Source organism: Tympanuchus pallidicinctus, unplaced genomic scaffold, assembly GCF_026119805.1.
Source record: "Tympanuchus pallidicinctus isolate F22 unplaced genomic scaffold, pur_lepc_1.0 scaffold1, whole genome shotgun sequence".
NCBI classification, from domain to species: domain Eukaryota; kingdom Metazoa; phylum Chordata; class Aves; order Galliformes; family Phasianidae; genus Tympanuchus; species Tympanuchus pallidicinctus.
In genome coordinates this window covers 68,300,633-68,317,811 of record NW_026294618.1, presented here as the reverse complement: position 1 = coordinate 68,317,811, position 17,179 = coordinate 68,300,633, and the positions used below count along the sequence as shown (strand labels likewise).

At 37.2% G+C, this 17,179-nt stretch overlaps 1 protein-coding gene and 1 long non-coding RNA gene across 8 annotated transcripts in view; both read right to left on the bottom strand.

The window, feature by feature from the left end:
* The window catches only part of LOC128086655 (uncharacterized), a 631,060-nt gene that overhangs the window by 531,008 nt on the left and 82,873 nt on the right, over positions 1-17,179 (bottom strand). The gene's annotated exons all lie outside the window — the stretch shown is intronic.
* The window catches only part of SMOC2 (SPARC related modular calcium binding 2), a 132,494-nt gene that overhangs the window by 81,320 nt on the left and 33,995 nt on the right, over positions 1-17,179 (bottom strand). For all 7 annotated transcript variants that reach the window (XM_052695307.1, XM_052695325.1, XM_052695297.1 and 4 more), the window contains exon 2: positions 7,526-7,697. In XM_052695307.1, the coding sequence (XP_052551267.1) occupies positions 7,526-7,697 (172 nt within the window). The remainder of the gene's footprint in view (positions 1-7,525; positions 7,698-17,179) is intronic.

The following is a 17,179-nucleotide window of genomic DNA, read 5'->3' as shown; positions in this document are numbered from 1 at the left end:
TCACTGAACATTTCAGAAATATTTACAACTCAGTCAAAGCTACTTGTAAAGTGATTAATAATATAAAGAAAATGTTCTCCTGAGTGCTTTCCACATAGCTTATACCTTCAGCTTATACCTGAAAAACATATACCTAGTCCTATGGGACAGAGAAAGTGCTTCCAAATTCACATAGATTTGAAAAAGCAGATCTAGCATAGACACAGGTAATCCAAATATCTCTTGCTGTTTCACTACAGGTTTCCTTTGCTGACCCACCAGTGTGCTAGAATACCTATACACAATTACTTGCCCTTAGATTTAGAAATACAAAGTGCATGAAGCTATCCAGCTGAACTCTTTACTGAATTACCCTAAGGATGAACCGGGTTTATTCCTACCTCTATGCTTTTCTAATTTTATACCCTTTTGCTAACTAGTAACTATTGAATGATAGTCTAATGGCCGTCATTTGTAGGTCATTTGGCATCTAAAAGTTTCATCCAGAGCACAGCTTTGTTTCCATGGCACAAACTACTAACAACAGGAAAATTTTCTAGGAGATTTGGCCTAAGGCAATGCATATTCAATGCAATAACTCATCATGTCAACATCTACTGCATATATAGCAGTGGACTTTAGTAATAGGAAACAACAAACTACATATGCTCAACATTTCAGTTTCAAAGATGCAGAGATTACTAGCTTTTTGGGTCAGAAAGGATGCCTCCACAGACATTTAGCCTGATACAGATATTAAAAAAAAAAAAAACTTGCTTTGTAACAAGGGCTGGCTGATTCTTTCATTACTTACTTTTATTGCTCCATTCAGGATTCAAACAAAACAGCAAAGAAGTCTTAGTCTAAACTCTCCCCTACCAGCATCCAACAGTGGCAGGCAGCATGGAGTTCTTTCTGTTGCCTTCTTTTTTTCATGTTTTGCAACCACCCAGCTATGATAGCTAAGAGCTTAGATAGCTAAGCTTTAAGATAAAATAAGGAATGCTGTGCTGGAATCCTTCCTGGCACAATAATATTTCTCCCGATTTGCTAACTGTCACATTTGGAGAGATATAGTCTGACTAGAACTGAATCAAATATTTGCAATAAAAACTAAAGCTACAGCTTTCTGATATTTTACATACCAAAGGCCAGACTAGGCTTTCTGAACAGAACACTGATTTGATAAATAGTTTGGATAAGCCTAATATGGGCCAATTTAAAATTCTTGCTCTGAAAGTCTGAGAAAGCTTGAAACTACAAATAGTTGCAAGTCTTCAGTGCAGTATTATTGCTTTAGCACTACGAGTTTCTACTTTACCTAAGATTTTCACACTGTATTGAACTTGAAAGTTAAATAAAAATTACGTGACCAGAAATGAAAAAAAAAACCAAACCATTTTAATTCTAAAAAGATACTCTTTTTGTGCCCTAAGAATGCTCTTTTATGATTTGTTCCTGTGCAGTCTGGCTTTGGCACATTCCTCGTTGAGAAATATGATCAAGAAAAATAGACTGTTTTTCAAAGAGATAAATTCCATCTCCAATAAATTTTGGATAATATTTCAGTGTTGTTTGTGTTGTTTTCCATGTGCCAGTAGACACACAAAAAAAACCAAAGGATTTTCCACATAAAATACTCCACACATACTTAGCACTGTATCCACTCCCATTAAATATCTACTAGAAAGCAGAACCAGAAGCCTTCTGTTTTCAGGAACTACATAAATTATAACTTCTTCATCAAGCTGCTGAGTATTTTGTCTTAAATTAACACTTTACTCCAGAAGCTTGATACACAGCATAACTGAAGGCTCGGAAACAAAATATAAAGAGGCTGTAGCTGAACAGAATTTGTGTCAGGTCTGGCAGCGCTGCAGTCTGGAAACTTGCAGTCATCCTACAGATTAAATGCAGTGCTCACAGTGAGAAAATATCCAGAAAAGGATGAGGTAGGTTCTAGCTAGAAACATTTGGAGATACAAATCTGCTCTATAATAATATTCCTGGGGGAATATTTATTTAAAAAAAAAAAAAAAAAAATCTGATACCTCATCTCAATTGCCTCATTTTAGTATATTTTTCCCCAGAATATTTTAAAAATTTTGCATCCCTCTTTTCTTCCCACTTTCTCCTCAAAAATGTGGGAATCGAAAATAAAAGAGAAAAGGGAGGCAAGGAGGAAAAGTGAAAACTGATTTTCTCTCAATCTACAGACATGCAAGCTTTCAGTATGTGTTGAGGTTTACTTTATTGATTGATAGCTTGATCCAATCCCTCTTTCACTCACTGCAGCAGTTTGGAAAAGAAGTAAACCGACTCACTACGGCTTTCTCCCTCCAAACAAAGCATCTCAGGAACATGTTCTGCCTTCCAAATGTAGCCCACAAGCCCGCCTTCCAGGTAGCAGGAGGGCTGCCCAAGCCAATGTCCCTGACTTGAGGGATGTGTTCCTGCACTGCAAGCATGCACTGGGCTTGCACCTGTTTCTCAGGCAAACCTGAGCTTGAGGGCAGTCTCCGAGGGAATATAGGATTAGGTCTGCACTCAGGAAGCATGTCCAGCATCCATAAGCCTGTTCTTTAGCTAGGAAGCAACAGCAACACTTTCCCAAACAATGCTTGAATTCATGAATTATGGGACCAAGATTTATTTACAAGCCAAGAAAATACTGCAGCTCAGTTACATTCTGCTTTCTCTTCAAAACAGGAACCATCATACCTGCAGTTTAAGCCGAAGACAGAAATTTACCTAAATTCATATTGATTCATACAATTCAAACACATACTCATCATTCATTCAATCACTATACTAATGATTTACATGACTGAAACTTCACACTTTCTGAAAGCTCAATTATAATGAAACAAATGCTGAGTGTTTCTCTATTCTAAATCAAGCAAATAGCAAAATACTTCTTTATGGCCAGGCTGGATCAGGCCCTGGATAACCTGATCTAGCTGTGCATATCCCTGTTCATTGCAGGGGAGTTGGACTAAATGACCTTTAAATATCCCTTCCAAATCTAAGGATTCTATAGGAAATTCTACTCATATTTTGATGCATTCCAGTTCTCTATGTGAATCACAAGAATTAAGATACTACCTTTTGTTCTGTCTGTGATAGTCAACAGAAGAAAGGCATTTCTTTCAACAGCTAGGCTCTTTAGAATATCACAAGCGAGTTAAGCTTAACATGTGCTATCTAGTATTTACAATGGAGAAAGAGGGTCTCCACAGCTGTAGAATAATGACACTGATCCCAAATATTTCTTTAACTAGCTAGGACTAACACTTGTTGTCATATCAATCAAATAAATCAATCAAATATTTTAAAAAGCATTTTCATTAAAAAAAAAACCTTCAATGCCACTCAGTTCCGCCCAGCATCATTATTTCAGGTTTAAAAGTGATACACATTACTTACTGTCATAGGAAAAGACTTAAAAAACCTTAATTTATCTGAAAATTCCTGCAGGAAAAATATGAGTTCATGCTTTTGAAGTTGATGGGCAAAACTTCAGTAGCATGAATAAGAAGGGGGGAAAAAAAAAACCAAACATGATAGAAAAAAATTACTTACTGATTTTTGCATAATGGAAACTGCCTGGAATCTGTAGAAATTATTTTAAGCATTCTCTCTTTTTTCTATATCTATAATGTAAAATTTTCATTACTTAATGGAAAATATGAACATTCTACAGTGTCATTCTACAGAGATGAGACTAAATTTTACAGAGCAATTCCAACCATTCACAGGGAGAGAAAGTATTTTACAAGGAATATACAAGGTGCCCCATGAAACAAAGCAAACAAACAAAACAAACCTGTTATATGTAGTCCTATATATCATAGCTTACGACATTCATCCTTAAATTTGTCAGATCAAGAAAGAACGAAGTACTTTCTTGAAGTACTAAACAGGTGCGTACTTAGGTTTGAGCTCACACAACAGTTATCAGGACTGTACATTGGATTATAGCCAGGTTTGTACTAACCACTTCATGGGTCAAGGACCTCGATTTGTGGGTGACAGTCTCTGAACACCTAACACAATAAGCTACTAGAGGAGTTGATGGCCCGAACCACAAAGACTGCCTATACAAATCTTGTCAAAGACAGCATGCTGTAAAACCTGAGAATTTTCATAAGACAGAATTTTCACCCAAGTTTCTGTGAAGTTTCACAGAGCCATATAGTAACTTTGTTTCAGGCTGGTAAGAGACATAGCATAGATGACTTTGTGCTATCCTCTTCAGAGCTAAGATGACTTCAGGAAGGCCTAAATGCTTACAGCCCATATTTCCTCAGCTGGGCAATACATTTTTCTAAAAGAAAACAAGAATTAAGCAAAGCCTGTACTCAAAAGGACCCTCAAACTCTAGAAGAAGCACAGTGTGTGTGTCTGAACAGCAGCTGAAAAGTCACATAGCTTGGAAGACTGCAAGTAGTGCATTACTAAGGCTCACAGGGATTTGCTCAGGTTTCCTCAGGAAACCAGCCTAAAAATAATACTGAATGAAAAGGATGATGAGAAAGATGAATCCTCCCAGGGTTGAGCTACCCATAGGAATCGATCTACCGTGATACACAAGAACAGCTAGGCTCAGTTCTCAGGCTGAATGGCCTTGAACCTTTTATTACGAGAGGGCGGCTCTGTGCATGCTGCCTACTGAGGACCATCCCTAGCCCACAGTAACTCCTAAGCCACAAAGATAAAGTCTTAGGGAAAATACTAACTGGCCCGCACTCAAAGCATAGCAGGGATCACTTTACCAACTTACTAGAGCAGACAGTCAATAGCATCTTGGCACTGTTTAATTTAATAATTTAGAAATAGCCTCTTTGTCTTTCTGACCTGTTTAAAAGCAAGTACACTACTCACATTTCTTCTGTTTTGTTTCTCGGAATACACAGGACCAGATTTACTGTGAAGAATTTGTGTGTTTGTGTGGTGGATCCTAGTCACAGGTGATGCTTTAACAGTCCCCCTAACACAAACAATATTTCTCAGCTGTCAACATACATTTATTTGTTAGATTCATAATCTTGTTGCACAGTAAACTTCTCTATCAGGTAAGTGGCAAACTTCCAGAATTTCAGAGTTCAGATTTTGTTTGGAAAAGTATTCAGAAGTGTGGATATCCATCTACAGTTTATGCAGATCATTTGAACTCTTTGAAACTGCAAAAGTAGGCAGAGAATTTCACAGCATTATAACTTATAATATAACTTTTCCAAGTTTAGCAAAAAATTCCAGCACTGTGTGCAAGTGGACTGGAAAAAACATATATATTTATTGTAAAATGAAGGAAAGGAAGGAAGGAAAGGTAGGAAAGGAAAAGAGTGAAGGAAGGAAGGAAAGGAAGGAAATGTAAGGAAAAAAGGGAAGGACTCATAACTTCCACATGCAAACATAGATGCTTCTTTCACTAACGTTAAGAACTTCAAAATCTGATTCAAAACCAATATTTTAATGTGCTATTTTTGTTGGTTTTAGGGAGACATGAACACTTTCAAAAGAATTTGTTTTCATTCCAACACAGAATGAAAACAAATGCTGAAACCTTGAAAGTTGCCCTGAATTTAAACCATCATCTTTGCTTAGTTTAATAAAAGAACTCTTCACTCCTTTGTCAGGCCTCACCTGCTGGTTAATTTCTGTGCTCAAAAGCAACTGGCCCAAAAGCGGTCTTAATCTGAGGATTTCCTCTACTCTCTCAGGAGAACGTTTGATTGGACTACCAAAAGTATCAATACTAAGATTGAAGCAGCTACTAGGTCAGTGGATCATTTCTTCCTTCTCTAAAACTTGTTTTCACAGCTTGAAATATTTCTAATGATCACAGCAATGGGTAGGAAAAAAAGACAGTGACCACTTGAAAATCTGGGACTACTTTGACTGAATTAGAAATATGAAGAAAATGTTAAATGAAAATAGCACTAGTTCCCTTGCTGGTTTGGGATATAATTGTATCATATATTTATTATATTGTGTGATTTTGGCAAGTGAGATCTATTGCCCAAAAAAGGAAGAAATATTTCAACATTAGAGTGATGCTTGCAGTCTTTTAATCAAAAGATTAGAAGTGTCTGATTCATGAAAGCACAATATGCATTTGTTACTAGCAATATTTAAGCTATCTAAAGTGTCTAATTCCAAGTCTACAATTGTACTGACATGCTACACATTAATAAATACATAGAAAATTAGTATTTCTCCAAATGCTGGCAGAAGAAACTGCCAGAATTACAGGATACACTTTGGATAGGGCAATTAAAGGCACCCCTACAGAAAAGAAAAAAAAAATTTGCAGATGGCATTATCAACCTGTTAAGAAAAAAACAGTAAACACTTTGAAAAACTCATTTTTGCTGAAGCATATAATGTGCTAAATAAATATATACAATGAACAGAAACAAAGCTCACAATAATTCTCTCTGTCGTTCATAAGTGTAACAAAAACTTTGGCTCAGATAGCATCGTTATGTTATCCTTGTTCACATAAGTAAATAGATCCATCAGCTAATACAATGGCTTATTATGAAAGGGCTGAAAAATGACCACAGTGTTTCATCTAGGCAGAAGATGAGACTGAATGTCTCTTTGAAACAGTCTTGATGCTTCAGAGGCTTGCTGGAGCTAATGAAGAGAGACCATGTGGAAAATTGCCTCCTGAGGGTTGAATTTGTGTGGTCCCTGGGGTTTTATTCTCCCTCCCACCTCTCCTTTGTGGATGGAGAGAAAGGGAAAGTAAATCTTTATGAGTGCTGCTATTCTTACATTTTAAAAGATCATTGTGTGCGCTTCAGTAAGGAACTATGTCATGGATCTCTTGCATGACAACTGAGGTCTCTAGCACCAGCTTACTATAAAAGTGAAAAGGTTAACCTGTGGAAAGTGAAAGCGTTGGAGAGCTGGAGCACCAGGATGGTGTCTTGCAAAATTTCTGCAAAGGGAAGATAGAAGTAAAAGAGAAGATGTAGATAGATACAGCTTGTGAGGGCTCTGAGCACCACAAACCATGTAATTAATTTTTTCAAAGTTACAACCTGAAGGTTCACACAACTTTCTGTTACATAGAAAAAAAGCCTGCAATTTCTTCTCATTTTCACTGGGGGGATTATATTTTGAAGCAAACCAACACAACAGCAACCATTTGGACTTTATTTTACTTTTTCCTGGGCAAATTATAACATTTAGAAAACATGTAGCTGAATTCAACTCTTTCTAACTCAAAATGGCAAACTGCAATAGAAAAGCAACTTCAGAAGGTAACAATCTTGAGAATTACTCTGAGGTTGACCTAATGATTTATTATAGTGTAAAGATGTGAGGGAATCATATTTTTGCTGAGGGATGAAGATTAATTTTTCTATCACATTTCTATAGAATCAACAAGACAAATTGCAATCTATTTGCTTTCAGACAACTCTTAAAGTACAGTGCTCTTAGTTCTCAATATTCATTAAATTTCAAAAGCTACTTTGCCTACTATTTTGCATTATGATCAAAGGAAAATATTGGAAAGTTTAGATTTGCTCACCTTTGCAGTTGCCCCGATAGGCAATTTCCAGCTGAGGATCTTTGCATTTTGCTCGTTGAAATTCACACCGGGACAAGAAAGTTCTTCCATCAGATGCACAAAGTGATTTCTGAGGAGAACCAGCACAGTCCAGGCTGCATTCTCTGTCTTTGTCTTGATCCACCCTCAAAAACTAGAAAAAAATAATAATAATAACAATTAATGCTGTAAGAATACTATTCTCATGTGAAAACTGCTCCATGATCCCCTCCTCCAGGGAATACACGTAAATATTACCCAAAAATGAAAGAAAAGCTTTGTCTTTTTTGCCTATTCAAATAATAGTGTATTCAATGTATCTGAGGTTGTTCAACTTCTGTTATAAGATGGTAATGACTGCAATATTTCTGTAACATAGAATAAAACACCATCACAATTAGGGAATCTATGAATCCTCCTTTAACCATTGTGAAGCTGAAAACAGTGTCTTGGATGCTCTAGACCAAAAAAATGTTGGTAGCAGAAACATTTTTCACCAGTAAAAAATGAGACAGCAATGTATAATTTTCAAATTTATTTGCTGTGGATTAACTAGCCTATAATAACAGGCTGAAGAGTCTGTTCTAAGGATCTAAGTAACATTTTTTTCACCCAATTCTTTTGTAAAAATATTTCCATAATATGTCCAATTGACTCAGTTCAGGAGGCCTGAGGAGAATATGAGCAAAGTATCAGAACCATATGAAATGCAACAGATCACATTCAGAATGTGAAGACTCTTCAACGAAACAAAAAATTCAGAAACACTGTATAGATACATTTGTATTTGTGTGCAAGCTTGCTTTTAAAAACATAAGCCAAAACTGAAGAGGGAAATGCTGTAGACAGTATAGACACAACTGTGTCTCAGCTGCTATTCCAGAGTCTCATAATGGGCCAGAAGAAAAGACAAAATCTGAAATGGGCCATGGACTGTCCACTATGTCTCTACTCAAGTAATTTTATTCAATTTCTTGCCAACAACAAAAAGTTCTGATTGCTCCATTAAGTGCTGTCTGACCTATGATGTGGATCACCCACATCTGCAGTTTCCCAGGAGTTTTCCAGCCCTGGCATGGGTTTTCCATGAGGTGTAGTCCCTCAGAAGTGTTCCTGCATTAGTTTGGTTAATCCATGGACTACAATACTAATTTTTTTTGGACTGGTATAGGGCGGTTAAGCATCCTTGCACACAGGAAAGCCCTGCAAGACCTTTGCTACTCACATTCTTTCTGCTCTGCTCATTACAACCCAGGTTTCTCCTTTCTCAGAAATTCAACCTTATCTTCTTCAGAAGACAGTGATTGAGTATTTGCTGATAGAAGTAATTAACATTGGCCACATTTTGAATTTCACCAAACGCTCTCCCCTGCATAGTTCTGCCACAGAGCAATACTAAAATCTCCTGGATGCTCAGCGGACTGGTCCTGGCAGTGAAGCACGCTTTAGTTGGACTAGATGATCTTAGTGGTCTTTCCCAACCTTACATGATTCTATGATTCTAAACTACAGACACAGTCAACAGAGTTTGGTGTCCTCTTGGTACTGGGAGGAAGAGGAGCTACACACCCTGGAACATACTGCCAAAAGCCAAATCATTTCTAATGCTGCTGCATGCAATACAGGAACAAAGATAGCATGTTATCCTCTGAAAGGCTGGAATGAGGACTGAAGTGAAATCACCAAGTCCTCAGAAGAATTTTTCTATCATTTTGTTGTTTCTCAATAAACACAAAGATATGCAAGTCATAGAGCTAACAGAAACTAACAATTCCCCCAAGCATAATGAAGCACAATGGAACGGATCTGAGAAAAATTCTTCATTCATTGCTTTTATCAGTGCCGTTTCACCATCATAAACTTTAGGTATGGAAATTCTGGAATTCAGATTACAAATGAAGCCCACTAGAAGGAAGCTTTCAAACAAATGAATGAAAAGGATGACAAAGAGTAGCATTTGAGCAGCAAAGAGTAGCTTAAGCTAATAAATTCACAAAACTGTTTCTACATGTAGCTTCCCTGCATTTATTACTAAAAACATGTATAAGGAGAGTCATAAAATTCCGTAATTTTTGTACTTGAACTGTGGTCTGTTTGCATTTCCTATCACTTAATCTGAGGAAATACAGACGTCTTTCTGATGACTATGCTTGAGAATGGAGAGACAATCTCAGTGGTATCACTTTAAAATAATAACATGGTTGAAATTTTTATCTTTTAGTGGCACAGTAATACAAAAAGAAAAGCTTCCTTTTCCTGATATTTTTAAGCATTTCTTCATTTTTAACTATAATTATTTTCAGAAGGAAATTGCTCACAAATTACGCACAAATTTCAAATCCACCTTCCTCAAATTTAGCTATGTCTTCAGAAAGAGATGTTCCTATATCCTCTATTCAAAACATTTTGCAGATCCATTTCACTGACAGGAATTAACAATTAGCTGAATAGAGTGGGAAGATGACTGAAGTCATGTTTCTCTATGAGCAAAGTGAGCAACAGTGAAGACCATGCCTCTGCCCAATCTTGAAACGATGGTGCTCTCCTGGCAGGTGCCCTCATGAGCTGCAGGGAGGCATGATGAAGTCCTCAAAGCTTCCCTCTCTTGCCTAATTCAGGCTGTTAGAAGGGGCAGTCTTGAAGACATCTGCAGGACTCTGGGGTTAGACCTAGTCAGGACTACGAATAGCACTTTTCAAGGACATAGGCTGCACGGAGCCTCTATCAGAGGGACTGGATCCAGTTCACTGCTCTGCCTCAGGCATTCCAAGTGGATTTAGTGATGGCAAGTCAAACAATCTCCCTTCTCCTATTTTGTGAAGTAAAGTTCAGAGTACAGCCTTTCACTGTTCGTAAGACTACTCCTCCATCTCTGTAATGGCTAGAAACTTTGCCATTGTTAACTTATCCTCAGCAACATCTCTGTTGGGCAAATTATTATTTTTCAGGAGTATAGAAAGACTTCATGACCAACATAATAACATGCGGCAGATCAGGGAACTGAACCCAGGCCTCAGGAAAAAAAGAAATCATGGAGAGAAACAGTCTAGTTTCTGTTCTATTTTCCTCTCAGACTTTCCTCATCTTTTCTGTTCTGAGCTGATGCAGAAGTTTAGATGGGTATGCCTGATGTGGACAAACCACAGCGACACAGTGGACAGAAAATCCCCTTAATTGTCTGAGGAACAAAATCCATTCCCTTGAGAACGTGATAGTTTACAGATAAAGTTATATTTTAAAGGGCATTTATCCAAAGAGTTTTATTTAAGTATTTTATTATTTCAAAGCCTTAGAGAAGATTAGGGTAAATTATGGGTTCAAGAATATTCTAGCAACCTGGAAAAACAGAGGATGAAGATATACCCAGGAGACAAAACCACTTGAATAGCTTGTTAGTTAGCCAAACCTCACTGGAGAATTTGGGTTGTACATCTACAACAATTTCCACCAAGTTAGCGTAACTGACAAATTTAAGAGCAGGAAGGACAAAAAGGCAAGTAACTTCTAGAAAATATAGCATATGAGAGAGCCTAGGAAATGTACTTTGAACAAATAAAAAAGGGAAAGAAGATAAAACCTGTGACTGAAAATTGGAAAATATTCCATTGTTATCTTTACTACAGCAGCATATGTAGCCAAAAGAATAGATAAATGTGTCAAAGCTAGTAGAGACACTGAAATATGCAAGGGATAAAAGATTTGCCTTATCCTTAGATAGGAAGAAGCAGTCAGTGACATAGAAACTGGAATTCCACTGATGTACATCTTAGAGTTATTGCATCATTCTTCTTCCTTAAAGGAGGAGAGTTCAGAAAGAGAGAAAGATGGTTTGAAACATAAGTCAGTATTGCTCATCCTGAACTGGCTCTTCTATCTCTAAGTTCATATAGCAAACAAATTTGTTATTGTGAAAAGAGAAGATTCACAGAAAGACAAGCTTAAAGTAATATTTTTGTAACTTGCTGGTAGCAACCAAGATGAAGGCAACAACAGTGGAACAACCTGAGCTGGAACTATTCTGAACACTCAGCAAAAAATAAACAATTATGACTAAACCGTATTTGAATGCAAATAGTTTTCAACAGAGAGGCATTCCTGCCCCTAATAGCACAGAAAGCAGCCTAGTCAAATTTCAGAAAATTGTTTTCAACAATAAATTTCAGCTTATGCTACAGACTACCAAGTGTGACTCCTTTACTGGAGTTAGCACTTGCTTATCCCCTGCTTTGCGTTTTAATATAATCAAATATTTTTATGGTCTCCAATTTATTTCAGCATTTCAATGCATTATATTTTACAGTAACTGTAAATAATAGCCCAAGGGGCTATTATTCTACAATAGGCACTGCTTAAAATTCACGCACAGTATTTCCAAGAAGAAAGGATAATGGGAATATATCAGAAGACTTCTTGATTATTAAGTTTACCTCAGCTGATAAGACTAAAATTCACTATAAACTATATGTATCTAACAGATATGATCATAGATAAAATATTATTACAGTCATGTGTTTCATGAAATTTTCTTTCTTTGTCACATATACCAAAGGCTCTTAGTACTGTTAGAAATGAGTTCCTTCTATTCAACCACTAGAGTCAGTGTGATTTCATCCTTCAGATACTTCAGTCTGATAACACTAAAATCATCAGATTATTTAGTTGTAGATACCTGAAACCTTCCTTTTGTTGGGGAAAATTATTTATACCATTTTGTATTCTGCTTTGCTTTACCTTTCCGCCTTGTTCTTGACATTGGTCACACATCCAGGCTGTGGACAATCAGGATATTTTTTCCTCAACCACAAGCAATATGCTGCAGTCCACAAGCCAGTTTTTCCAGTAGTCCAAGAGTAGGCATCAGATTGTTTCTTTATTGTGCCATTAAGCAGTTTATCAAAATAACATCCATAAAATTATTCACTACGCATAGCATAACCTGCATCTTCTCTTTGTCTTACACTATTCAATTTTATGCAGGGATTTGGTTTCATTCCCTCTGGTATATATTCGGACTCCTCACCACTTTTATGGCAAAAAAAAAAAAAAAAAAAAAAAAAAAAGTCTTCATATGAAAATGAACCACATGCATATTTATATGTTTCCAGAACTGGGATGCCACCATCTACAGTACAGAGCAACTCTTTCTACTAAGCACATCATATAGCATGCCATAAGAAAAAAAGGCACAAGGCTGAAAAGTCACTACCGTATACATCTACAGGCCAAAAGACCAGCACAAGAAAGCAGAAGAATAAAGACCCAGGAGACAAGGGGAATGGTTTTAAACTGAGACAGGGAAGGCTTAGGTTAGATATTAGGAGGACATTTTTCACACAGAGGGTGGTGATGCACTGGAACAGGTTGCCCAAGGATGTTGTAGATGCCCAGTCCCTGGAGGCATTTAAGGCCATGGATGTGACTCTGGGCAGCTTGGTCTGGTCGTTGGTGACCCAACCTGTGACAGGGAAATTGAAACTGAATGATCATTATGGTCCTTTTCAACCCAGGCCATTCTATGATTCCATGATTCTATGGCCAGTGTTACCATTTCAATACAGGAGCACGGGCATCTCTGTCCATTTGAGGAAAAGCTGCAGAGAGATGCACATAGGCTGAAATATAAAAATTAGTTATTGAACTTGACTTGCAGCCTTTTAAATAGTAATGTATAACACTGCCGCACCCATGATAGAGTGCACAGCTGTGAATTGTCTTTGGTCAGAAGGCACTGTGTGATTTTAATCACACAGTGATTAAGACAAGACAAGACAGTATACCCTCAACTTCTATTTCTTCTTTTTAAATCCATTTATTTTTTAATTTGGAATGGTCACTCTAATAAAGCCTATTCACAGTTCTGTAGTGATGTCCTTAGCACAAAACAGGATGCATGCATCTACCTAGCTCAAAGCAAGCTACTCTCAACCTATTTTTACTTTGCCTTAATGTAAATTTCCTGCTTTTTTTTCCCCTGTCTGTGGAAAGAAACTCCATTCTCTTCTATGAAAGCAGCTTGGGGTCTGTAGATTATGAGAAAGAAAGACCTAGCAGTGTACGGATTCAGATGGTCATTCATCAGTTTTCAGCCCTTATTCAACTTACAAAACCCTTCAATAGCCAGGGGACAGCTGTACCCTCCGACAACACTAGGTACTCAAATATACTGACAAGTATGAGGTCCCTCTTTTTGTGGATTCCTTATAACTGATTTACAAAACCTCCCCTCCAACTGAGTGAAAACTACTGTTCCACAGCCTAAGATGAAGTTCAGATCAGCTTGTATAACAGCTTGTATAATGAAGTGAAGAGCACTTCAAGTTGGGGGATTGGGTTGAAAAGTCCTGATAAACGAGCAGAAGAGAAAGGATGAATGCTAGACATTACGGTTTTATTTGGAATAGACCAGTGCTAGACTATTGCATTGAGAGGCAATTTCTTTATCCTGCATCTGGTTACTGTAAGATGTTAAATAGAATGATCTGACTTGCCTGCTGCTGGCATGGGAGGTCTGTGAACAAACTTTGGAGCAGTGTGCTATAAAGTGGCTCTGCACTCAAGGCTTTGTGCTGTTGAAAAAATGTGCTGAACTGCAGTGATTTATGTAGCCATGCTGTTTTTGTCTGATAGCTGTCTGAAGGGCAGATGTGGAAACCTCCAAGCTAGGAATATTTTGTTCCCTCTGGGCTCATCTACAATGGGAAAATGAGTTAGACAATAGTAATAGATATGCATATATATGTATATGCATGTATCTGTATATACACACTTGGTTGTGTATACATATCCACACATGCCGACTATAATATGTAAAGTGATATCATTGTTTTTGCTTGAAATACGCATCTGAATATTTAAATGAAAACATGCTTACAGAGCACGTACCCAGCTAGACTGTCTCAGTTAATCTGCTTTAAAAAAACACCACTCATTTTTCAAGATTACCTCATCACTCTCACTAAGAATGAAGCAGAAGGTACATTTACAGAACAAACCTTACTCTCACCTCAATGTCATGCTAAAGCATTCCATCGCAGTCCTGAAATCAGTGGAAAGTCTAAGATCTTGTTTTCCTTATTACTGAGGACTTCAGTTTACCATATGACACATTCAAAACAATAACTTTTTAACTGCTGTACTCAACCTATCTTTCATAGATTAGCTTACCTCATACTGACCCAATGAAGCAAAACAGTCCTTCATAACTGTTTCAGGACAAAGCCAAGAGCTGCCTACTGCAAACTGTGACCTCCTTCTTTGTCCAGACATACAGGACATCACCATCAAATTAAAGCTTGCACAGAAGAATTTAAGCAGAAAGGTATCACGTATGTGACTAATCAGATAATATAATGTTCAGTTAGAATGTGTACATTTCTGCTATTACACAAGGCAAGGCTACTTGCACTTGTAACAGAGAACCTCATTAAAACACCTGTGTGTCTTTTCTCCATGGTAGAGGTTTGACGAGAAGGGCTTAAGGCTTCAAAAATAATGTTTATCATAGGTCTCCAAGAACCACCTGAAGAGGATGTGCAGAACAGACAATTCTCTCTAATGCTCCCTGAGACACTGTTTTATTCAAAAGGAGTCTGTTAAACCTCTGAATGCAGATCCCTCACCTTACCTCATTATTTTTCATGAGCTTCTTTGTATATAATTTACCACATAAAACCTCCTGCCATATAAACTGTAGCAAAGATGGTTGAAAACACCAGCTAGAGCATGCAGTTTCATTGAGTGGGAAGATGGGCTTGGGTTTTATGAGCTTTTTTTTTTTTTTTTTGTTGGGTTGGTGGTGGTTGTGGTTGTTGGTTTTTTTTTGTGAAGCACTCATGGGTCTGTGCCCAAAGTCAGCTCCAAGTTACCACCCAATTAGGGCAGTGTTTTGCTTTACTCTCAGTCCCGGAAGTGTAGTGGAGTTCTTGGAGACTCATATCTGCTGATTATAAAAACACGATAAACTACACTATCATTTTGTTACAAACAACACAGAAAACTGGTTGTTAAACAGGATTGTGCTTGATTGACACGCTTGGCTTTAGCATATTTTTTTAAGCATTGTTTTAACAAGTATTTTGTTAAGTGTGCTTTACTGTGTTGTGTTTATGAATAGATGGTGGGTCAGAATATCAGTACATCAATCAGTTGTTTCTGTTATTGCTTCACAAATGATTAAAAGAGGCAAAACATCTCAATTCTATATCCTTGTAAACTAGAAATGATTGAGCTGGAATTAAATCAGACAGACAAGTTCTTTTCTACTCTGAACAAAGATGGACATCAATTTATGCAATCAAAATTTGCAGAGCAGTGGACAAACCACAGTAACACACTGCAATTGCAATCCCAAATTCCACCTTTACTCTCTCACTGGAAAAGCTCCTCCAAACAGCTTAAAGAGATTTTGGGCGATCTTGGTGGCCCCTTCTTATCTACTATGAAGGAAATATTTTTGCAAGGCAGGGAAGAGAGGAGCTACAAACAATTCAAAGAACAATTGGGAGAGGAGGAGAGAGTGAACTTTGTAAGGGTTTAAAAGTGCCACTTCAGTAGATTTTTCTTCTATTTATTATACTTTTGATCAAATTTAACTGAATTACTTTACTCTGAATCTCTAGATACTTAGAGGAGGGTACCAAAGAGCTTTCTGTGTTGTTTAAGCACTCTGAGTATCGTATACCTGGAAACGTGAAGAAACACTGTAAGAAAGAGGGCTCCAAACTTTTTTTTTTCCCCTCCATTTGGTTTTGTTTTGAAAAGATACTTTAGGATAGTGCAGTCATACCCATTGAAGGACTATTTACCTGAATAGTTTAATTCTAGGATCTGATTCCATCACTATTAAGGTAAATGCACAGACTTCAATAGGAGCAGGCTCAGGTTCAAGAGTAGTACTCAGTCCTGATGAACTATCCTTTCAGAAGGACCTTTCACTGTGTCACTTGAATGCTTCTATAACACCCTCTTTGGAAACACAAAGCACTCCCTTTACATGAATCATGCCAAAAGTTGCAAAGTTTAAGCAACAGAACCAAAGCTAAAAAATGAACCAAGGATCTTGATTTTCAAGGCATGATAAATATTGACAGTGACACTAAAACACCCGTTACCTGACTACATTCATTCTCTAAGATTAGGAGTCTTCTGTATTCCACTAAAACACTCACTCTTGTTAACTGAGCCCATTGTATTCACCATAGATTAAAAGAGCCCATGCATTTAATACTGAAGATACCTAGCAGTAACACAAGGCTACAACAACAAAGACAAATGGACTGCATTATTTTGCCACAAAAATAGTTTACTTGGCTCTTTGTGGATAAAAAAAAAAATCTTCCTGTTTTTCTCCTATAATTAATCATAGCCCCAGTTTAAGGTAAATAATTGGTTTCTTTCATACCGCATCATCAAAACAATTGAAAATCATATTGAAACTCTGATAGACTAGCCATACGTTACCTTGCTGTATGCACTGCCTGAAAAATGAACTGTACATTGGGATGGAAAACATGATTTTTTTAAAGTACAGTGCTGAAAGCAGCACTGTTTAAGATATAGTAATAAAAAAAATATTAAAAAAAAAAGCAGAACTGCTATCAGAAAAGTGGTGTTCTTTGTACACATGTTCAACTGGAG